The sequence below is a fragment of the Bos taurus genome, chromosome 8 (assembly GCF_002263795.3).
Source record: "Bos taurus isolate L1 Dominette 01449 registration number 42190680 breed Hereford chromosome 8, ARS-UCD2.0, whole genome shotgun sequence".
NCBI classification, from domain to species: Eukaryota; Metazoa; Chordata; class Mammalia; order Artiodactyla; family Bovidae; genus Bos; species Bos taurus.
In genome coordinates this window covers 41,676,073-41,701,095 of record NC_037335.1, presented here as the reverse complement: position 1 = coordinate 41,701,095, position 25,023 = coordinate 41,676,073, and the positions used below count along the sequence as shown (strand labels likewise).

At 39.7% G+C, this 25,023-nt stretch overlaps 1 protein-coding gene across 8 annotated transcripts in view; it reads right to left on the bottom strand.

The window, feature by feature from the left end:
* Nucleotides 1–4,757: 4,757 nt before the first annotated feature.
* PUM3 (pumilio RNA binding family member 3) overlaps nucleotides 4,758–25,023 on the bottom strand; it is a 41,343-nt gene continuing 21,077 nt past the window's right edge. For 5 of the 8 annotated variants that reach the window (XM_059889068.1, XM_059889065.1, XM_059889067.1 and 2 more), the window contains exons 12-18: nucleotides 24,311–24,364; nucleotides 21,451–21,531; nucleotides 13,236–13,378; nucleotides 12,389–12,611; nucleotides 10,070–10,157; nucleotides 7,665–7,767; nucleotides 4,758–5,063 (exon numbers count right to left, since the gene is read on the bottom strand). In XM_059889068.1, coding sequence (XP_059745051.1) covers nucleotides 4,931–5,063; nucleotides 7,665–7,767; nucleotides 10,070–10,157; nucleotides 12,389–12,611; nucleotides 13,236–13,378; nucleotides 21,451–21,531; nucleotides 24,311–24,364 — 825 coding nt within the window. In that variant the 3' untranslated portion in view covers nucleotides 4,758–4,930. The remainder of the gene's footprint in view (nucleotides 5,064–7,664; nucleotides 7,768–10,069; nucleotides 10,158–12,388; nucleotides 12,612–13,235; nucleotides 13,379–21,450; nucleotides 21,532–24,310; nucleotides 24,365–25,023) is intronic. The other 3 variants (XM_059889066.1, XM_024995691.2, NM_001098030.1) reach the window with 1 other exon arrangement.

Genomic DNA, 25,023 nt, shown 5'->3' with positions numbered 1-25,023 from the left:
GTCCGCCTAGTCAAGGCTATTGCTTTTCCAATTGTCACGTATGGATGTGAGAATTGGACTACAAAGAAAGCTGAACACTGAAGAATTGATGCTTTTAAACTGTGGTGTTGGAGAAGACTCTTGAAGAGTCCCTTGGACTGTAAGGAGATCCAACCAGTCCATCCTAAAGGAGATCAGTCCTGGGTGTTCATCGGTGGGACTGAGGTTGAAGCTGAAACTCCAATCCTTTGGCCACCTGATGTGAAGAGCTGACTCGTTTGAGAAGACCCTGATGCTGGGAAAGATTGGTGGCAGGAGGAGAAGGGGACGACAGAGGATGAGATGGTTGGATGGCATCACCAACTCAATGGACATGGGTTTCGGTGAACTCCGGGAGTTGGTGACAGACAGGGAGGCCTGGCGTGCTGCGGTTCATGGGGTCACAAAGAGTTGGACACGACTGAGCAACTGAACTGAACTGAAAGGGAACAGGTTCTCCTTTCTTCCAGGCAAAGTCTGTTAAATCCCTGAGAAAAGGATGGAAGTGCAATCTGAAAACTACAAAAGTTAAAATTTTAAATTAAAAACATTTCTCAAATCCAGTGAACTTTTCCATGGAAAATACAGCCTCCATTCAGTCAGGTAGGTTGTTCTCAATGTAGTTAAAACCATCTGTTGATTTCTGCTAAGAATAAATAAAAATAGTATAAAGTTAAAAACAACAGAGGAAACAGGGGAGAAGTCATCAGTGACTGAACAATAGCAACAAATATCTGGAAGAAGAGGAAGCTGTGGAGAAAGTAGCAGGGCCAAGAAAGCTGAATAACAGGTACATGCAGAGAAGCAAGCTAATTCTCTCTGTAATTACAGAAAATTTCAGCAAGAAGAGGTGCTAAGTACTGGAAAGAGCTGGGGTAAGGCCTAGGATAAAAATGGTGGATTGGCTCAAATGGGCTATCACTCCACACAATGGCAAAAGACTGAGTTTATTTTGTGGATTCCAGTGGTTCAGTTTCGCCAAGCTATGGAGTCCCAGATACAAGAGAGCATGACAGATAGGCACTGTATGCAAAGCAGGTGGGTGAATGAAGCCTGAACAGTGCTGAGCAACCAGAATTCTGGCTGCTAGCTGGCATCCCCTCTAGAGGCACCGAGAGGTCCAAACAGAAGCCCTACAGATCCCGACATGGCGGACTCCAGTCCAGCAGCAGCCGCCACACCTCATCACCTGTGCAATGAACTGCCAACACTCCAGAAGGTCCTGCCATCTTTTCTCATCAGTTTTAGCAGTCTTATGTACATAAAGGGGGGGCTTTACATACATAAGGAGGAGATGCAGGTTTGATCCCTGGGTCAGGAAGATCCCCTGGAGGAGGAAATGACAACCTACTCCAGTATTGTTGCCTGGAAAATTCTATGGACAGAGGAGCCTAGCAGGCTATAGTCCATGGGGTCACAGAGAGTCAGACATGACTGAGTGGTTGGGCCCACACACGTGTATATAAAGGAAAGCCAAAGATCTCTCCCAGAAAGACTCAAACGTGAGAAACCAAAATAAAAAGTGCAGACACCAGAAGAGAGACAAAACAGGTGGGTGAATGAAGAGACAAAGCAAAGTAAAACAAAATGAACATAAAAGACAATGGAAGGGCGGAAAGAAAAAGTGGAGGAAATATTTCACCTAGAAAGCAAATCAAAAGGCCAAAGAATTGAAAGAAAAAATTTGCGGATCAAATCAGCATTCAAAATCTGCAAAATAGGAGCTTCAAAGAAAAAGAATAGAGAAAACAGGGTTGGAGGAAGTGGGGGTTAGGGAGATAATACAAACACAGCCCCTGGATGAGAGGGCTTGCCTTCTCCAATGAAAATCCTAAACAATTACCCAGTATGAAGAATGAAGAGCAGATAACACACAATAGATAGCAATGCCAAGATCCTGAAATACGAGGATGAGGCTGGTGATAAAGTCCTGAAACCTTTCAGAGAAAACCCTTTGATCCCTCCAAAAAAGGCCACACACAAAAGACTGAGAATAAGAATGGTACTGAATTTCCAAAGTCACCCTGCAAGGTGAAGGAAATACTGACCCATGTCTTCAAAATTCCACAGCAAAATTAATTTCAAACTAGAATTCTATAACCAGCTAAAATAGATGCCCAGATGCAAAAGGGTAGAATAAAGACACTCAGACTTTAAATTTTGACCACATATGCATTCTTTCTCAGGAAGTTACTAGAGACTGTGCCCCATTCAAAAGAGGATGTTAAGCAAGAAGATGAAATGCATGGGATCCTGGAAATGGGCTTTCCATATGAGACATGAAGGGAAGGCCCAGGATGAAAGCCAGCTGGCTCCAGGAGAGGTGTCTGCCGATGACTTGATGTACTGGACAGAGTGGAAATTACTATCAGTGACAGATAAGCACACTTTGGGCTGCAAGTTTCCAAAGATTCAACTCGAAATGGCCTAAGTGATAAATGAAAGTTAATTCTCTCACGTAGCAAGAAGTTCAGTAGTAGGGCAGGTGATTATTCAGCAGTTCAACATCAAAGTTTCAGATTCTTCAGCCTTCTGCTCCACCATCCCCAGTGTGCTTTCTGCATATACTAAAGTCAGTCAGCAGGAAGGGGACTCTGTTCTTTGTGGGTCTGAGACCAAAGCAAACTTTTGCAGGAATATACTTCTCCTCTGAGAAGCATATTGGTCAAGACCCTCCTAAAACCCATCACTGACTTAAGGGAAGGGTCCCTGGGATTAGTTTGCAAAAGAACATTGATGTGAACTAATCAAGGAGATGTGTGTAATGGCTTTGTGGAATAAGGGTTGAAGCTGTTAAAATCTCAGCACATTTCTGACCCACCCGAAGCACGAGGTGAGACATATCAGAGCCATGGGGAAAAGGGTAGATACCAAAATGACATGGGAGCCTTGCCAGGCTGAAAAAAACAGGAAACGGGGGCCTGCTGGAGAAGAGTTTAAACAATTCTGATGGGCAGTTTGAGAAAAATAATAGGAATGTAGGAAAGAAAGTAAATAAAAATAAACGAGGCAATTTATTAATCCCAGGAAAAAGAAATTAGTATAGGAAATGTCATGACAGTTCATTACTTCCTTCAGTATTTAAGAAGTGACGTCAGCATAATCATATAAACTGAACACCAATTTTTCAAAAATGATGCAATTCTACTGGGAAAATGGAAAGAAAGGAAGTAGGGGAACAGTGGTGGTAAAAGGTCTCACTCTGTATTTTGCCATGATAGGAAGTTAAAAGAAAATGTTTAAAACATATATATTTTTTAAAACCTCAAAAATTCTGTTTAAACACCTAGCAGAGCTAAAAAAGAACTGAAAGTTACTTCTGGGTAGGACAAGGCCAAGAGTGAAAAGAAGTAAGGCAGACGAAGGGTTTCTGGTTTTGAGATATGCTTCCTAATACTCTTAACCTTCAAACCTGCAAATGTTATTTTATTTTAGTCTTATAGATGGAACAAATAGCAGAGTTTTGTCCCCCTTCTTTGTAAATGGGCCAATTATATGGAAAACAGACTCACAATACACTCATAATCACAAAATTCACAATACAAACAAAAGCAAGCTTCTTCCCCATTATATCTCATCACCCCACCCCCAGACCCAGCAGTTCCACATCTCCACCCTTAGTTGGGAGTGGGGATAGGGGCAATCTACACAAAAGAGAACCACCGGGCATGGGCTCTTTTCAGGGCACCTGCCAGAAAGGGCAGCAGGTGACATCGCCTGCGTTAGAAGTAGTCCTGGGACCGGGCAGTCTGGCAGGAAAGGCTCTGCTGTTCTCGGGTGTAACCCTGGCGCAGAATCAAGTGGCTGTGCTGTCACAGCAGACTACTTAGAGAAAGCACTGAAGCTTGGTTTCAAAAGCAGCCAGTATTCATAGGCAGGGCTACGTGAACCTGACTACGAATCCTGCCAAGGTCTACCAATCCTTCCAAACTTGGTTCCTTGGGAGTCAAGTGTAGTTTTAAAATTCAAACACCCGACTTGTACTTAAATTCAAATTGCTGCATTATTAACAAATCCGCATAACCTTCCTTCTAACTCAAACCCTGGAGGCCTCAATTACTTTAGGGAAAAGTTCCAAAAGAGAGAGTCTCATTACAAACAGCTGGAAGGCCCAGTTTCAAAGACAGGAAGATCTTCCCTGTGACCCTGACATTCACACTGCGACCCAGTGTGATCCTTTCATTCATCCAGCACATTTTCCCCTACAAATCTTAATTTACTGCAGTCGCTTGTTTCCAACAAAATCTAACATGGTGTCCAATCCATCAGGCAGCTGGGAATGCAGCTGCCCTAGATGTAGAGAGGCCCCATCCCTGTGCCCATTGGGCCCCAAGGGTTCCTGAAGCACTGCTCCCACCAAGGACTCCCCAGGGCTCTCATCCACCACATCCTCGGGAAGATCCCCTGGAGGAGGAAACGGCAACCCACTCCAGCATTCTCACCAGAAGAATCCCAGGGACAGAGGAACCTGGTGGGCTACGGTTCATGGGGTGGGGTCACAAAGAGTCAGACGTGGTGCCCCTGAGCACCTGAGCACGCACACATGACCTCACCTGAAGCTCTGCGATGCCTCCTCCTCCAAGAAGCTCTCTCAGACTGTTCACTCAAGGTTCTTTCCCCCTGAATCAATGCATACAACTACCTTATATGAATTTGTTTGGTCCTTGTGTACGACTGTCAAACCTTTTCCACTGTGACTTGCTTACTATTCAATATGATAAAAGAGAAGGCTGAGACTGTTTTCTTAAAAAGGACGTTTTTAGAAACCATTTTATAAATAGATTCTTATACAAAGAAGAAACACATATACAGAGCACCCAGATTACCAGTAAGATGGACCCTAGCCCTTCTTTCCTGCACTGGGAGAACAGAACAAGAAAAATGATTCCGACTGGTTCTTAACTGTTTCCACCTAGGCAGTCAGTTTTTCAAGTAGCATTTCTATTCCTTTGCTGGTGTTTTTGCTTTTTTCCAAGGCAGGAATCAAGCTTTTCAGTCCAGCTTTGACTTTATTTGCAACTTCTTGATCAGAACTCTGGAGAAGGCTGAAGAGAGAAGACAGAAATAAACAACAACAAAAAAGTGTATTTCATAAAGCCTCCTAGATTGGTCTGCACATACTACCTTCAGACACTGTAAAAAATTCAGAGCAGATAGTCAAGAAATGCTCAGAGTAGCTGAGTTAACATCTACGAGTAGGTGTACATGTAGGGAGGCGGGCAGCATAAAAGGTAAGCAGTTAACGAATGGCCTTCTTGCTGAACTCTGTTGCTAAAACATTGACTGAAGGGGCGAAGAGGTTTACCTTATACCTCACCTGTCCAGATTTGAGAAATGCCTCTGACACTCTAGTAACTATACAACCAAGAGCGTGCATTAAAATTCTCAAAGACTGCAATTTCCTGGCCTATAGAATGGAATCAACAAAAGAATCCACCTTCTACCTCACAGGGTTGTTTTTTGAGGCTCACATGATCTCGTACGTAAAGCACCTAGCCAGAGCCTGACATGTAGTTAAGTACTCGATGTGAGTCACTGAATAAGATAAGGTCAGCTCTGCTCTCTGATTCCTTGCTGGGGCACTCTATCCCAGGTAAGCAGGGCCCTGCAGGCTGGCAACAAGTAGGCCCCTTTCTCTAGATAGGGGCCAGGTCATAGGGACTCTGTTGTCAAACACCAGGGCTGAATTTCTTATTCTCCCCTGACTTCCTCATGACCACATTTACTGACCACTGAAGTACATCCTAGAAAGTAATCACTTGGCACTTTTGAAAGACCTTGGCTGCAATATTTCCATAATGTCCATAGAGAGGAGGGGAAATGAGCAGCCCCCAACAGCATTCCAATGCCTGTGGGAGACAAGCAACAAGTACTGCCTGCCACCTGCAAAGCTGAAAGGTGCCCTCTTAACAGACTTGTGACTCACTAGGTGTTTTTATTTTATATACCTTGGCTAAACACACAGTCACATTGTGCACAATAGTAATACAAGTTAATATTTACTGAACATACGCATTAGACCCACTGCTAAGCATCACGTATGCATTATCTCATTTAGTTTTCCTAACAACCTAGGATTATTATTAATCTCATTTTACATACAAAAAAAATTAAGGCTCAGAAAAGTCAAACAATTTGTGCAAGGCCACACAGTGAGCTGGGAATGGAACCCATGCATTTCAATGCTAGAGAATAATGCTTCCCTGAGTTATTTTTCAGACTGCATACAAGGCTGTTTTTTTTTACCCAGAATGAGGCTTTTCCACTTACTCCTAAAAAGATTTAGCAAAACAAACAAACCAAAAATAAAAACACATACATGTACTGCATGAGTTTAAAGAAAAATATAAACAAGCAAAGAATCTTGCCAAACAAGTCAAGCACGTGACTGACAATAATCTATAACCAAATACACAATAATTATAACAATCAATTATTATCTACAGCTTCACTTCTCTTAGAACCTCAGATATTTCATATTTCAGTTTTAAGGAGTACTCCATAATAAACCTACAGTATCCTTCTCATGTTTGAAATCCATCCAAGGGGAGTTCTGATTGATGATCAATCTTAAAAAATTAATTTTATGGCACTGCCAGAATTTTTAGTTAATTGCATGTAATGAAAGAATATGTCAGTAGGTTGTTAATACTCCAAATGCCTGGTAAAGAAATCCATGTCAAAAAAGTTCATGTTTCAACTAATGGACTCCAGCTGCTCAACATCAACTGGAAAATAAGCTAATTTTAATGAGGAATAATCTAGTGATCAATATCACCTGTGCATCTGGAGACACTGATATACCAAAAAAAAAAGAATGCCCATTTGGAATGTACATACTTGTGAGTACATGTGTACCAAATCAAAATATAAACTGAAGAAATACCTGTGACGTATAAACAATACAAATTAAATTGCAGAGGATCTTGCATGTGAAATACTATGGGAAATTCAAGCTGAAACTGGTAACTGTTTTTTCCAAAGCTTGATGACACAGCAGGGGTAAAAATCAACTGTGATGGCTTTAAAACAACACAGAATCTATTTTAAAATGAATATCCTTAATAGAAGGGTTTTATCTGGGAACAGAATACATGGCAATTTCAATGCCCTGTAAATTATAAACTCAACCTATGTCCAGGCAAAAATATACAAGTTAACCACATGTCTCAATTCATAAGTCATTAATTTTCTATCACCTTAATTAGAAACAAAGATAAGCAGATAGACTATAATAGCTAATGCTTCTCGAATCCTTTCAGAATAGTTGAAAACAAAGAATTATATGTAAAGTCAGTTGTGATTTAAAAAAAAACCTTCATCAGATTCCACAGGAACAAAAAACTAATACATTAAAAAAAGCATACAATTATACTGTGGTCAAAACCAAAAATATGGTGAAACAATCAAATGATACCTTGTAAACGCCCTAATTTTATGATCCTTAATATCCAAAAGAGGGCATATGGAAAAAGTGACATTTACTCTCTAATATTTGGCAAATTAAGACCAAGGGTGACTGAGAGGAATGCTGGGCTACTGAAAACAGACATTCCAACTGAGAAATAAATGTGAAGGAACCCCGTTTTGCACCAACAGGCGTTTGGATAATAAGCCTCAGCAGGAAAGGCACACACTCTACATACCTAGAGAGAATAATGGCTCCTCGATTGACACTAGCCCAGGACTTCAGGTTCTTCACACCAACACGTTCTATGAGTGTTTTTGCAAAACAACCTGTAAAATAAACTGAAACTTCATGAACGTCATATACCAATATTTAAACTCCCAATCACTCTCTCTCTACTACTCTTAGAGTGGGAAACATGTTTTAATAAGAAAGCTAATAGAGTTCTCACCCAATATCACTTAACACGATATTGTTAAGCTAAGCTTGACAATGTTAAGCTCAGCTTGATACAATGCGTTTTTAATATAGCCATTTCTTTCAACTCTGACCCAAATCCCCAGCTATGTTTAGCAGTAATTACTCAAGAGAAACAATGAATTTTTATAAAATGCTCACTTGGTCAGGTTTGCATTTCTTTGTACTATTTAATGATTTAACCCTAATCTGAAAGTTATTCAGGAAGTAAAGGTTGTAATAGCAGTGTTTGGTTAAAATCAAGTTGCTCCTCAAGGAAAATGCTCACTCCAAAGGTGCCATGAACACAATTATGTTTTCTCTCTACAATACTAAACATTTGTTCTTCCATCAAAAATACCATTCATCTTTTGTTATTGCAGTACATCTGATTCCCAAGGTTTTAGAGTATATTACCGTATTCACTGGGTCATCTAAGCATGACTAACTCCAGGACAAAGGAGAAACTCTGAATACCAGGATCTGGTACAGATGGAAGTAGGGACAACCTATTTTAAAGGCAGATATCTTGGGTAGGTCCTAAGTATAATTCATTCAGAGATATCCAATAGTGAGGAACCTTTAAAAGCCAAGGGGTCTATGGCTATGTCACTCTGTGGCTTGTGCTCAAGATGGACAGAAACCAGCTGGTGAGGCAGATGACATTTTGCAAAGGTGGCCACAGCAACATCTCCTTTCCTGTGTCTGCTTCTAGAATAGTGCCACTTCCCCATCTAGAGGTGGAACTGGTATCTTCTGTGAACTGGATGGGCCTTTGTGACTGACATGAAAGTATGGGACAAGTGACCTTAAATCACTCCTGAGGCTAAATCATGAAGTCCCACATACCTACTTCATTGTCCTGAAACTCGACCACTATGTTGTAAGGAAACTCAGCACACCAGAGAGGGGGACTGAGACTGCTGGGCTTAGCCACTGCCAGTCATGGTGTAAGTGGATACTCCAGCCCCAAGCCAAGCAGCCCTGGATGACTCAGGGCAGAGCTCCACCAAACACCACCAAATGAATGCCGTTCTGAATACGACTAGGTTTTGAGGCAGCTCGTTCCACAGCAACAGATAACCAAGACTGGTAGCCATGCATCCGGTGCTACGTGAAAATGACGAATACTTCGAGTCCAAGCAGATGTGTTTCAGGGTTGCCAGTGCAAGTGAAATAAGGAGAAAAGTCACTAGAAAATTCTTCACATTTTAAAAGCAAGAAAACTTTTCTGACATAAACTCAGCTCAACTGTGTATCGACTTTTTAATAATGAAAAAGATGATTCAATATATTATTTTTTCTTCAAAGTTTATTACAAGAAGATTTCTTTTTTACTAAAAAAAAATTACAATGAGAAATAGGGCCAAGTCTATCTTCTTAAAGACAGAGTGAGAAGTGACAGCTCTACTGCTTCCGTGATTGCCTTGCTAGCCATCAGCACTGCAACTTGCCTCAAGACATAAATTCATGATCTGTCACTTTTTCCAGACACAGTAATAGAAAGGCTGAACTGTTTTAACTCAGTGGGAGGAAATCTCTTTAGTGGCTAAAATAGAGTCTGAATCGAGTTTGAATTTAGAAAGAGAAGGTCTGGTCAAAGAGACAGGACTAACAGGGGAAGGACATGCAACTTCTCACTTAGATAAAAGATGCCGTCGTCCTCCTGGGAGCTAAGTTTCTACAGAGCAGCTGTAAGGTTTATGAAAAACCGAGAAGTGCCAAGGACTGGCTTGCTCTTTGGTCATATGCATTCCAAGGCCAAACTGGCATCAGTTCAAAATTCTCTGATAAGGGTAATTTTCTTCTGGTTATCCTTTCCTCAAAACTAGAGATAAATATGTTTTTCAATTGGGGTGATGATACTCACAAACGAGCCCTCCTACTCAGCTCTCACCATCCTCAAATAAAATGGCATTTTAAAGCACTGGACAAGCCTTTTTTTTGAGGTCTGAAGTAGAAGAAGAGGGAGGGAGGGTGGGAAAGGGAAAGAAAATGGAAAGATTCAAGGAGACAAATCTCCAGAGGAAAAAGTAGTAACCACTAAATCATTTCTTACAGCTATCATGTCTCAACACTCAATAAGCTTTCATCTGAGCTCATAAAAGGCCAGCATAAAGTTCAAGGATGCCAGACATTACTGAAATTTCACATACATATCAGAAGAGGTCAAGTTGCATAGCCTACCTTCTCTTCCACGTTCTTTCATCTTTTTATCTTGCTCAATTAACCACTTCAGAACCAAATGTCCAGCAGGATGTTCTGCTATGTGAAGCTGTAAGTGGTCAAGAACACATTAATTAAGAAGCTGCCTTCATCCACCTGATATCACCACATACGGATAAGGTCTCAGGCGAGCTGCAAGTTCCACATGGCCTGCTGCTGCTGCTAAGTCGCTTCAGTCGTGTCTGACTCTGTGCGACCCCATAGACGGCAGCCCACCAGGCTCCCCGGTCCCTGGGACTCGCCAGGCAAGAACACTGGAGTGGGTTGCCATTGCCTTCTCCAATGCATGAAAGTGAAAAGTGAAAGTGAAGTCGCTCAGTCGTGTTTGACTTTTCGCGACCCCATGGACTGCAGCCTATACCAGGCTCCTCCATCCATGGGATTTTCCAGGCAAGAGTACTGGAGAAGGTGCCATCGCCTTCTCCATCCACAAGGCTTAAGAGGTCTTTATTGAGAATGACTACTACTCCTGGAGAGACAAGACCTACTCCAACCCCAACTGAAACAAATACAGTTATTCAAGATAACACAGCCACCAAAGCAGCTCACACTCAGCTTCGCGAGCTCCAGATTGAACAGCCTTACTACTAGGCTCGTCTTAAGATCACACAAACCACTTTTCAGATCATCATATGCAGTTCTGAGGAGCAACACAGTAGAAACACTGAAACCTGATGTTGAACGATGTTTAAGTACAGGTGCCTGAGGAGCACTGCCTGGTGAGCAGGATAAGAAACCATCTTTCTGCTTAACCTCCCTCCTTTTCAAGGGCCATATGAACTGTTTGCATAGAGATCAATCTCTCCATGTCCAGTGTGGGAGACAAGCTCTATCTTCTTACAGAGGAACTTTCAAGACACAAGCATCATCCCAATTTGTTCATAGGATCTGCTCCATGATGGCAGGAGTCAGGGCATCTCTAAGACCCCTGACCCATTTCTTTCCCCATCTCTTGTGTCAGACAACGGTCAGCTCCCCAAACATGTCTTTCCATCAGGAGCTCACAACCCTGCACGGGACGAGGCCCCAGCAGAACATGGCTTCTGCCTTCCTCTTCCCTCTGCTCACTGATTTCCAGCCCCCTGTGCCTGCTGTTCTCAAACATGCTGAGCTCTTTACTTCCTCCAGGAGGCTGCACATGGCTCTTCTCTCTGCCTAGAATCTTCTTCCTTCACTCAGCTACCGATCTTCTGGGTCTCAGCTTAGCTTTCACTGCCCTAGGAAGTCCTCTGAGGACAAGTTGGTTCTCATTCGTATACAATCCCATAGAACCTCAAGTTTTCCTTCACACCGCTTATCTCTATTCTACAATAAACAATCATTTGTGTACATATTTATTTAACTATAATGTTTCCCCAAGTGGTATTCTCTTTTTTAGGTGGGGGTAGGGGGAGTGTGGGCCACTGCCTAGCACGTAACTGATGCATGAACCGATACGCTTGAGATACAAGACAGAATAATACAAGGCCCAAATAACATAAGCAAGAGCAATTAGAAAGAGCAAAGAGGATTCTCCTGATGGTCCAGTGGTTAAAAGTCTGCCTGTCTATGCAAGGGACATGGGTCCAGTTCCTGGTCTGGGAATTAAGATACCACGCGCCAATGGGGCAACTAAGCTTGTGCACTGTAACTACTGAAACCCACTCACCCACAGCCTGTGCTCTGCAACAGGAGAACTCACCACAGTGGAAAGCCTGTGCATTGCAGCTAGAGAGCAGCTCCTGCTCGCTGCCACTGGAGAAAGCCTGCACACAGCAACCAAGACCCAACACAGCCAAAAATAAATAATAATTCAAAAAAAAAAAAGGAAAGAGCATAGAGTTTCTGCTTGAGAGGGAATTAAAAAGACTTCATGGAGAAGGATTCTGAGGACTCGGAAGAATAGGCAGTTTCTGCAGGAAAAGTGCGGGAAAATGGAAGTATGGGCAGCACTTGTGACTGAGAAAAGAAGTACATACAAATGAAGAAGTACAAAAGTCCGCAGCAAATTCTAAACAGAATTAAGAACACAGAGAATGCTGGAAAGGCAGCCTGGGTCAGTCATGGACAATATTAACAGGAGTCTGTTTTCACTCTGCAGATAATGTAGAATCATCAAAAGACAGTGAGTGTTAAAGTCAGTGTTAACAGCATTGGTGTTCTGAATTCACAATTTCCAAATGAACTATGGGTAAGGCGTGAGTGAACAATCATTAAAAGGCTCTTTCTAGCAGTGCTCCCAGAGACGGGGGTTTCTGTGGCCATGGCGGCTTTCTCGCCTGTCTCACAGTGGCATCTTACCTCTCCGTCCTTGCCGCCAGGATGTAGCTCTGCCGCTGCCAGGCTGGCAACAGCGTCCATGGCGGGCTGCACGTCTCCCGTGGCGGTGCCCAGGATGTCAGCCACCAGCACGCACGCGGACTTATCCAGGACCACCTCCTGGGCGTGTCCCTGCAGGTAGCTTAACAAGGCTGGAGAAATGGACTCTAAGAGCTCTCGTCGGCGGATCTCTGTGTCTTTCTTACTGTGGGAACATGATGAATGAAGAATCAAGGTAAGATGAATAGCAAAGTTAATGTGGTGCTTTGCTCATACAGAAACCTCTAAGGCTTTTAAGAGTTAATGTCCTGCTCTGCTATAATTGTCTGATTTCTGCTGTGCACATGGATAAGCAATTGGAGGCTGGGATATCTTTCATTTTTGGGTCCCCAGGATCTGAACAGTGCCTGGCACAGAATGGGCACTCAGTAAGTGAAGCTCGCCTTGTGTAACACACACACACACACACACACACACACATACCCCAAACCAAATAAAGACAACAACAAAATATCTCACAAGACAACACATGTTTAGATTACAGTATGGATTCTGCTCTCTAGAGGACCTGACTAACTGGTTGCTTTAAATATAAAGCAAAATCACAAAAACACCACACACCCAGCCACCTACTATGTGCTGGGTCCCAGAGGCATTCTTTTGGCAGGATACTTTCATTTCCTTTTCAGGATAAAAACTTTTAAGAATCTGCCACAACTACAGGCTTAAAAATGGAATTCACTTTTGGAGTTTGAGGGAGGAAGCATGAGATGTGGACACGTGTGCCACTCAAAATGAATGAACAACCAGAGTGGGCTTAAGCCCTTACCTGTGTGCATTACCGTCTCCCTTCTGCAGAACTTCAATGATCTCTCGTACCGTGTGGGCAGGATCTCTGGGGCTTAGTAAATACAATAGGACCTTCCTTCCATATTTGTCATTTACTATGTTCGGCAAGGAATTGATAATTTCCTGTAAAATTATAGAAACAGAAAGTGAAACTATACACTTAAACTATGCTTAGAATCTGAATGGAAAAGGATACATAACTTTCCCCCAACATAATGAAAAATGTACAGCTAGTTCTGAAATCGTCTCATTAAAGCTAAAGAAATTTCTTACACAAGGAACACAGAACTGCTTCTCTACTGGGACTAGCGTTACTGAACAATCCATTTATAGCTGACTGACCAAGCCCAAGGACTTAAGGAGCTAACTCATTCATCGTAACCAATATTTCTTAGGCGGCCATTACTTGGGACACTGCTTGCTGGGGCCACTGAGCAGATACAGTTAATTTGCAGCTGCACTTAAATGCAGCATCAGCATTGATCGGGACCATTCTTCCTAGAATTTCCCCACTGAGATGTATGTGAACGGAGATAAAGAAACTCTGTTAAATAGAACAAGTGGATAAAGGCTTTTAAAGTTAGGTTACTTATTCATAGCAAATGAAGTATCGCATGAAAAACAAAAAGAGGGGGGAAGGGAAATAACTGCAGAAAGACTCTATGGAGCAGCTACACATAATTGCTTTCTATGACATTTCCCATCAAGTTACCAAGAACAGTAACCTCCTTTTCTAGTTGTTTGAGTTTAAGGAACAAAGGCCATGTCATCCCCACCCGAAATGAGCTCCCATATAGATTTGGTGATGTCTACTAAGACAGAGAAATCACTGTGTAAAAATTCCTTTATTCTAAATATGAAACAAAAAAATCATTCGCCTTCCCCTAACATTCCTATTTGTTATAAACAAACCTAATAAATATTCAAAGCCATGTGCATCTGAACACCAGAGATTCTTCACAACTGGTTGGGGCCACAGAAAAACTCCAGCCCAACCACACACGTTTACAGAAATGAGGAACCCCGAAAGGGGGGAGGTGACCCACAGGATGACGCTGGGTGTTAGTAAAAGGGCCCTGACTAGTTTTGGTCCCCTGACTTTCCAACTCTAGTCTCTCTCAAACAGAACATGTACCCCCTCATCAGGAAAGGAATTCTCCAGGAGATGTTATACTCAGATCTGCTATTCTCTTTAGTGCCTATCAATTAGAATGAGATTAGTAATTTTAGTGGGGGCAAAAAAACAAGCTGGAAAATATGTACAATAGATATCACCACCTCAAAATGAATACAATTTTAAACCACTCAGAAAAAATGAACTTAAAATTTCAGTAAAAAAGGGGAAGACAGAAAAAAAAAGTACATAATTTACCACGGGGATGGGAGCTTTTCTCCAATTTCAAGGTAAACTTGCCTCAAAGTAGACTCAATATATGGATTTCTGATAAAGAACATTTAGTGCCACAAATATGGGCTATCTTTAATGTGGCTTTTTCAATTTCAATTTTAACTAAGGCATAAAAGAAAACAAATGCTTTAATCAGTTGAAGGAAGAGACTGAGAATTACATGTAGCTTAGGTGAATTTCTACAATCGTTAAAAGACCTCCATAACTTTGCTGTCTTTTTAAAAAACACTCTGGAGTATTATACCTTTAAAACATTTGATTTTTTGAAGGGAAAAAACCAAAAAGGGAAGGTGGGGGGTGGGGTATGCTGTCAAGAACTATAAATGGCTGCTATTTAGCTATTTTCTCTTGGTATAGGAAGAAAAGGGGGGTGGCATGAAGCCAGCATGTATTCTTCAATGGACTTGGTCTTCTCTACACTTACGGGCTAGTGCAGTGTATTTAGCTTAGGCAGAAATGGCTTCACTTTAACACAAGATGCATATAAAACCCATGCAAAACTACTACTCAAGGACTAGCCCCCAAATTCACTGAAATTTAACTACCTTTCAGTTTGCAATTAAGGAATTTAGAATCTACATTCAGCTTGGTCTGTTTCTTGAAATAGCATAATGTTTATAAACTAACAATCCTAAGAAACTAAAAAATGTTTACTTAAAAATGTGTCATTTAATTCTCCCCCAACTCCTACTATCTTGGGAAAAAAAGGCAGTCTGAGTGATGCTGTTTTATGGAATTCTAATTCATTTCTATTTAACCTGGGGTACACAAAGGAGAGAAAATTCTAGATGATCACTTGGGGAACACCGAGTGTCAGAACACGCAGAGACAAGAAGAGGGAGCTATAAAGCGCAGCTGATTTGTATTGAATTTGGTCTTTGAGTTCAAGTTGTGTAGCCTTTGGAAAAACCTTAAACCTCCCTACACATCAATTCCCTTCTCTGTGCAAAAGGAAATTGATATATCTGCCCAACCTGTGGGCCACTACCAGGAGTAAATCAAAGAATTCACTCTGCAAACTGGGAAGTGCTATGTCATTTTCTTCATATAAAAAACTCCTCTCAATGTACAGCACCTTTAACTATGGAGATTAAATAAAGCTGATGGGGTCATGAGTCTAGCATCCTCAAAAGAGAACTCCAACAACAAAGGTTCAAATGCACAGGTTTTCAATTCACTTTCCCTCTGACTTAGAGAAAATCAAAACAATTTTAATTGTTGCAACTTCTTTCCCTTATTTATTTTACTCTAAAGCAGGTATGCCCAAAGAAAGGCAATGCCAAAGAATGTTCAAACTACCACACACACTAGTATCTCACACACTAGCAAAGTAATGCTCAAAATTCTCCAAGCGAGCCTATAACTGTATGTGAACCGAGAAGTTCCAGATGTTCAAGCTGGATTTAAAAAAGGCAGAGTTCAAACTGCCCACATCCACTGGATCACAGAAAAAGCAAGAGAGTTCCAGAAAAACATCGACTTCTGCTTTATTGACTATGCCAAAGCCTTTGTGTGGATTACAACAAACTATGGAAAATTCTTAACAGATGGAAATACCAGAGCACCTCCCTCCCTCCTGAGAAAGCTGTATGCAGGTCAAGAATCAACAGTTAGAACTGGACATGGAACAACAGGCTGGTTCCAAAATGGGAAAGGAGTATATCAAGGCTGTATATTGTCACCCTGTTTATTTAATTTATATGCAGAGTACATCGTGCGAAATGCTGGGCTGGATGAAGCACAAGCTGAAATCAAGATTGCTGGGAGAAATATTAATAACCTCAGATATGCAGATGACACCTCCCTTATGGCAGAAAGCAAAGAGAACTCAAGAGCCTTTTGATGAAAGTGAAAGAGGAGAGTGAAAAAGTTGGCTTGAAACATTCAAAAAACTTAGATCATGGCATCCGGTCCCATCACTTCATGGCAAATAGATGGGGAAACAATGGAAACAGTGGCAGACTTTATTTTCTTGGGCTCCCAAATCACTGCAGATGTTGACTGTAGCCATGAAATTAAAAGATGCTTGCTCCTTGGAAGAAAAGCTATGACCAACCTAGATGGCATATTAAAAAGCAGAGACATTACTTTGCTGACAAAGGTCTGTCTGGTCAAAGCTATGGCTTTTCTAGTAGTCATGTACGGATGTGAGAGTTGGACCATAAAGAAAGCTGCTGCTGCTGCTGCTAAGTCGCTTCAGTCGTGTCTGACTCTGTGCGACCCAATAGACGGCAGCCCACCAGGCTCCACCGTCCCTGGGATTCTCCAGGCAAGAACACTGGAGTGGGTTGCCATTTCCTTCTCCAATGCATGAAAGTGAAAAGTGAAAGTGAAGTCGCTCAGTCGTGTCTGACTCGTAACAACCCCATGGACTGCAGCCCACCAGGCTCCTCCGTCCATGGGATTTTCCAGGCAAGAGTACTGGAGTGGGGTGCCATCGCCTTTTCCATTAAGAAAGCTGAGCACCAAAGAATTGATGCTTTTGAACTGTGGTGTTGGAGAAGACTCTTGAGAGTCCCTTGGACTGCAAGGAGATCAAACCAGTCCACGCTAAAGGAAATCAGTCCTGAATATTCCTTGGAAGGACTAATGCTGAAGCTGAAGCTCCAATACTTTGGCTACCTGATGCGAAGAACTGACTCACTGAAAAAGACCCTGTTGCTGGGAAAGATAGAAGGCAGGAGGAAAAGGGGACAACAGAGGATGAAATGGTTGGATGGCATCACCGACTTGATGGACATGAGTTTGAACAAGCTTCAGGAGGTGGTGACAGACAGGGAGGCCTGGCATGCTGCAGTCCATGGGGTTGCAAAGAGTCAGGCGCGACTGAACTGAACTGAAGTGAAAGAAGGTATGTACACAGAAGAAAAGTGAAGGAAGAACAAAAGAACTCCCTTGTGAAAACCTGTGGCCATTCTGACCTTGTGATGGACCCTTGTCAGACTCTTTGGCACTCCTGTTTCGCCACCCTCTTTTAAGAAGGAAAGGTAAAACTCAAAATGAAAGGTACACGCTGCAAGCAGGGTTAGAGCACACACGGATTTTCAATGGAAGAAAGAAACGCAAAATGCCCATCCATGGTGCTCGTTCCTCCATGGGAGGTTGTGTGTGGAACAAAAAGAAATGCAGGCTGGCCTTAACCTTAACGAGCTAAAATCTAGCAGAATAGGCAAGAAAACACAATAAAAAGTTAAAACTAAAAATAAGGGATTTAAATAATGAATAAAAACAGAAATGTAAAAAGAAAGATCACTGGCAGTGATTGAGTGTTTTGTTTAAAAAATACAGTGATTTATCCAGAAGTCCAACTTTTGGGCTGTACTCAAAAACTTGGGATGTGGTTATTAAAAGTAGTGTTTGGTTTTGTAAGATAGAAAAGCTATGGAGACTGGTTGCAGATCAATGTGAATATACTTAATATCACTTAACTGTACACTTAAAAATGGTTAAGATGGAAAATTTTATCACAATTAGAAAGAAAAACAAGTTGGAAGACCTAGCTCCATGGGGCTCACATTCCCAGAGATGGGAGCTGGGGATGGCTATTTCCTTGGACAAGGCACGGACACTCCCCACCTTTCTTCACAGTGTCCCCACCACCCCTCCAACTTGGCCTGCCTCACTCATTTACCTGCCTGGTCAATGAATGTTTCTGAGTCTGTAAGCCCTGGGTTAGATCACGACTAACTGCTAAATGAACAGACGGTAAGGACAAAAACCTGTAAGAATTGAGAGGATGTGGACAGCAGGTCCAGTTGGGAGATCAGAGAACACTATGTGGAAATTAAACTGGAGTTTGGTTTTAAAGCAAAAAGGAATGCTTGTTAGGCTACAATGTTAACCTGACATTTCAGGAAAACCAGTTACTCTGAATAGAGTGCTTAGCAACACTAAGCTTTCTTGGCTATTTTTATAAGCACTGCATAATGCAACAGGTTTCGTAGTGGCTGGGCGGGTAACACAGACACATGACTCTTTATAAACATATGGGCAGCATATCTGGCAAGCCTCAGTTCTGCTAAGGAAATGCCTCAGAGAAATGAGGAGACATGCAAGAATAATTATAGAACTGTTTGCAATAGCAAAAAATAATAACAGTGTTTAAAGTTTTAAACACTATAAACCACCTAAACATCCATCAACAGAAAAATGGAAAAATCAACTGTGGTGTATTCATACAGTAGAAAATTATTTGGCATTGAAAAACGAATGGTTTAGAACAACTGTGGGTAAACCATGGCCTGTGCTTCCTGTGAGTTAAGAATATATATTTTTGAACATTTTAATGTGCTGTTTAAAAAATAAAAAGCAAACAAGAATATGCTACAGAGACCAGATTTAGGCCCACAAATCCTAAAATAATTACTATCTGGCCATTTACTAAAAAAGTTTGTTGACCCTGATGATGAGTGACAAATACAATGCCAAAGCAAAGAGCAAGTTGCAGGAGAAAGCACACATCTCTTATATAGAATTTGTAAACATGTAAATACTGTAAACATTTACATATAGCAAAAGGATAAGGGAATGCATGCCAATAGTAAGTACCAATCCATCAGAACAGATATGAGAGGATGGGAAGGGGGGTGGCGTATATATAGATTATATTAAAAAAAAAAAGAGGACACAAGGGTCTTGAACTTCAACTCTATTTGCCAAGTTTTACTTCTGCATGCCCAATCAGTCGGGAGGCTGGGTGTTCACTGTTATTTTCCTTTATACCTAACTGTACAGCATTTTAGAGATAATACATGTAAAAGTATGCATCAATATTTATTCACTCTCGAAAAGCAACTGGTCAGTGTACTTACTTCCTTTCGAGAGACTCACTGCTCTCAAAGCAGCTGCACCACACCCACAATTCCAGGATTGGATTTTTAAGTCTGCTTATTTTGGAAAGCAAAATAGGTGGGAAACAGTGAGTATCCATTTTGAAAGGTGAGGGCTCAGCTGACCAGGCTGTGATTTCAACCTGCCATTTCAGAAGTCTGGTTACCCTAAACAGAATGCTTAGCAACACTAAGCTTTCCTGGGTATTTTTAAAAAGCACTGCATACTGCCACAGGTTTTGTGGTGGATGGGCGGGGGAAATGCAAGCACAATTAGCATTCCAGAATTTTATCGCTAGCCTCAGAGTTTAATGATACACAGAACCCAGTGAGCATTTGTCAGCTAGAGGCAGGACATCAGCAAATGAGGCCATTTTCAGCGTAAGCTACCGTAAGTATGAGAAAGTCACTAGGAATGTGGGTTAAACAGTTGTGGGAATCAAGCTGGTAAGCACCAGGAATTAACACTGCTTCAACAGCAACTGTAAGTGGGATAAATCTTTGGAAAAAAATAATCTAGCAGACAATCGTGGCAAATTCTGAAGGAAGCTGGGTTTCTCTTAAAATCCATTTGGAACAGTTATGCAAATTTTAGTTGTCATGAAAATATTAAACAAAAGCAAGTGTTCAATAGCCCAGTCTGTTTCCATTTTCATGAAACAACTTTATTCATTAGCCAATCTATGGCCTCACATTTCTGTCACTGGAATGAAAAACAAGCATTATTGATTGGAGTCAAAAGGGTAATAAAGTCACAAGGAACGTGTCAAAATACTCAGTTAGTGACATGAAAGTCTTGCCAACTTGTTTCTTCCCACAATCCTATTCCAGAGAAAGTCATCACAATCCTAAAACAGTCAAGGGAAAAGCTGGAAAATGACAGCAAGGGCATGAGAAATTCACACACTGGGACGTACAGCTGGCTTCTAAGAGAACAAATCTCCTGCCCCTTCACTAGTTGGGATACTCTCCCTGATCACCCAGCTCCACTGGTCCAGACAGGACTGAGAGAGGCCTCAGCACCACCACAGCCAACAGGGCAGTCCTCTTTCTGAACATTCACATGCTGCTCCCTGCAGAGTGTGTGGAAGCAGCTTCTGTCACTGAGATGTCTGCAATGACCCCCATCTATGTCTAACACCCTTCAGATGAACAACTGGTGTCTATACATAGGCGGCTTTAAAACCCTTCCCTTATCCCTTCCCCTACAACCTGTATCACACGCCCAACACCACTTGTCCGCTAGAAATAAAGGAAGGAAAAATAAAAGCAGATCACAGGATCAGAAGTCAGAAAAGTGGGCAGTAATTAAAGAACGAAGAAAATTATTTTATAATGTAGTTTCTATATTGGTGCAGGGTTTTTTTTGTTTTTTTTTTTTAAGAGAATATTCAGTTTTTCAGAGGGCAAATTTAGTCAGGACAATGTATTGATAAGGCAGGACAGATGTATTGATAAGCTATGCAGAGGTAGCTTCTCCAAAGGGCGAGAGAAAAAGGTCGTGGATATCTTCTGCCTGGGGGGACGTAAGTTCCTGAATAACTGAAGAATTACTATGTAAATAAATTTCTGATCAAATCTAAACACTGCATTGCTGATTTTTCATTTACTATGGGGTTGGCCAGAAAGTTCATTAGAGTTTTTCCGTAGTATTGTATGGAAAAACCAAAACGAACTTTTTGGCCAACCCCAAATCATATGGTCTAAGAAGTCATGCTATTCTAACTTAAGCAGTCTTTTACATGTTTAAAGCAATATTTATTAGTAATATCAAGTAACAAGATTATGGTTTGTATAGGAATAAAGCAACCCTCCAAATTAGGCTTAATTAAAGCAACTAAAAAATAACAAATACTGACAGAAAGCACACTTGACACATCTATGTGTGAAATCAAACTTAAATGTTAAAAAATGATATATCCATTTAACTTAAATTCAAGACCATGCAAATTACTTACTGATATGATTATCTGTTTCACAAGCTTCGTATCATCAATACAATCAAAGGCTGCCAGTAAAACCAAGTGGGAATATTGGCCCTGTTGGAATTAGAAACCAATAAAAGTTAAAAGATACACAGATTCTCCCTTTTCTTTCACCCATGGAGTTATTTTATTAAGGTTATCAACCTGACAACTTATCCAGCATAATAGAAATGGGATAGATAAAAGTCCCTCAAAGAAACGTGCTCTCTTATCAGGACCTAGTTAATTACATTCTAGGTTGAGTAACAAAAAGAAAGAAACAGAGGAGCACATTCTTCAGTATCAAATAGCTGAGACTCATTTTTGAAACTAACCAGATACCTCTTAAAAATAGGTATCCTGTTAATGAATAGCTACTTTAAGATTAAATTCAAAAGAAAATTACAGTCAAAGTGGGAGGAAAAAAAGGAATATAAAATAATACATTAAACTATGTATAGCATTTCAATTATGAAAATAAAAATAAAATAATATATATATAAAATATACATAATACACACAAAAAAAATCCTGGAAGGAAAAATCCTGTCACCTTTGGGTTGAAGGATTACAAATGATTTTTCACTTTCTTTTGAAAAATTACACAATTGCTTTAAAATAATCTTATATAATAAAAATAGAAACACTAAAAAAAACTAGAAGAATATACTTATATACTGCATATGAGAATAAGATGAAGTGAATTGCTTTTAAAAACTATAGCAGCACGAGAGTACATAAATATACATTAGGACTTTCACAACTGTCACTCTTTAAATAACAGAATTATTTTCATAATGCTGACAGTGTTCCAAAGATTTAAAGAATTTCTACTTTATGTTAAAGAAGAGTTTTCAAAGCTTGTGGCATATTTCTTTTCTATCCCAGATGATGATATCAATTTTTTTTAACTCTAGAGGTATTTGACTTTTGCTACCAACCAATGGATTTCTCTGGCGATATATAGATATATAGAGAGAGAAATAAAATGACCTCTGAGATGAATTAAGTGAAGGAAACAAAGTAGAGAACACTGTGCTTATAGTACACAACCACCGGTTTTCTGGTTCTTTAAGTCCCACACACGGAAGTGTATGCAGTGCAAAATATCACTGGGTGAATACAGAAGATGGAACAGAATTTAAGTGAGAAACAGACAATTCCACAATTATAGCTCTAAGTTTTACGACACTTCCTCAGCAACTGACAGAAGTAGACAGTGATAAATAAGTCAGCAAAAACATCCATGATCTGAAAACACTACCAATCATTTTGATCTAACTGACATTTATAGAGGACTATAGCCACACATTCTTTTCAAGACATTAAGACAGACCATATGCTGGGCCATAAGTCATAAATTTTAAAAGACTGAAACAATACAGAGTATATCCTAATATATGGAAATTAAACACTTCCAAATAACCCAGAGACCAAACCCATGGACAGTATTAGCTTATCTCACCTCCTTAGAAGCAACTCCTTAAGATAAAACAGGCACTGCATTGCTAATTTATTAACTTTGCAATGCCTTGCGGGGATTTGGCTCTCCAAAGAAAAATTATTGTTGATATAACAAAATTGGAAAACAATCTAACTTTATTACTGAAGACTTTTAATATCTTTCATAACTTTCTCTTTTGATGTCATTTTATTTTTAAATTTTTATTTTATATTGGAGTACAATCGATTTACAATGTTGTGTTAGTTTCAGCCGTAGAGCAAAGTGATTCAGTTATACATATACATGGAGTTCTCTGTGCTACACTGTAGATCTTTGTCGATTATTCACTGTCTATATAGTAGTGTGCATATGTTAATCCCAAAATCCTAATTTATCCACCCCTCCCAAATAAGGGAACTTTCCAGTAACATTCTATTTTTATTCATTTCTAAATCAAAATATTCAAATTAAAATGCTATACAAAAAGATTTAATGATGAATCATAAAAAATTCTCATACTTTGAAAACAACTCATTAGAGAATCTCTTACTCCATTTTGTTCCAAGCAAGTTGGCTGCCTTCTCCATGGTTTTATACTCTCTTCCTAGTCTAGAACCCTACAGAAGATGACAGGTATGTATATAATCTCAGAGCTCTAATTTATCTGAGTTTGAATTATCATTTACTATATCAAGTATTCATTAGATGCCAATAGTGCTTACTGGAATTTTTTATAGGGAAAAGTTGTTGATATCACTCATTTTTAGTTCACCTGCAAATTAGAAGCTATAAAACATAATATAAAAAACAATTAAAAATTGAAAATTAATACTTATTACTACATATATTTTAGAATTACTATGGAAAATGACTTAGTTTATTTAAATACAGAGATATTATTTTTTGAGGTAATTATTTCCTCAGAAGAAACACATTTTATATCCTCTAATTTCATTTGAAAAGCTGTTAAAACATCTCCAAAAGATTTCAAAGAATGAAAAAAAAAAAAAAGATTTCAAAGAATTATAAAACTTAGAACTAAAATTTTCTTTGACCATACTAAAGATTTAATTGAAGAAAAAAGAGAGACAAGTTTCACTTTGTTATGTTTTTGATGATAATGAAAACAGGTAACAAGTTTCTGAAGTGCAGTTTCCCTAAAGACTAAATATTAAGGTCTTCAAAATTATCTAATAAAAATGGAAAACTGCCAAAGTACAATGTCAAATGAAAAACAAACTCATTTTGTATAAATTTAATAATATGTAAAAATACATGTATATGCATATATTTAGATTATAATGAAATAAAATAACAAGTAATTTTCTTGATAATTTTCTAAATTTTTCTAATTTCCTATAATTTTACTATTCAAAAGTATTAAAAGAAATATGCAGTTTTTATACTTACATTAGCCACCTTTTCAATGTAAGTCTTCATTGTTTTCACAATCACTTTTCTGTCCTTAAAAAAGAAAAATTGTCTCAATGAACTTACAGTTACAGATTTAGTTATAGATAGCTATAGATTAAGGTATTTCGTAGTTAGAAATTTTATATAATCCTAAACTTCCACTGGAGTGGCATACTTTTCATTAGTGAAAACAGTTATTTAGCCAGAACAAAAAAATACAATATACTATAAGAATTCCTCTCAGAGCTACTATAATCTTAGACTTCTTTGTGACATTCCATTGAGACATAAATATGGAAGCATGAAATTATCAGCTGCAAGGCAAGCCTGGTAAAACTACTTTCCTTTATACTAAAAACTGAGATCCCTCTTCCAATATCTGAGCTGTCTTCAAATGCATAAAAGTCAAGCATACAGATGGCATTCAATACATTATTTATTGAATAGAAATTAAATTTGTATTAAAAACTGGACAAAGTACAACTGTCCTTTAAAGGAGAATATACCAATTAAGGAAATGAGGATCATTTCTATTAAGCTTCTATAATTAATATGGATCTGTAGCATTTCCCTCAAAGTACTTGAGATCCAGAGGAGCAATGCATGGCTGTACATTTTCTTTTCTTTCCTCTTCCTTCCCAGCACTAAAATCATTAAATAAGGAATCAAAGAAACTGACAGGTATCAAAACTTTTAAAAACCCGAACATA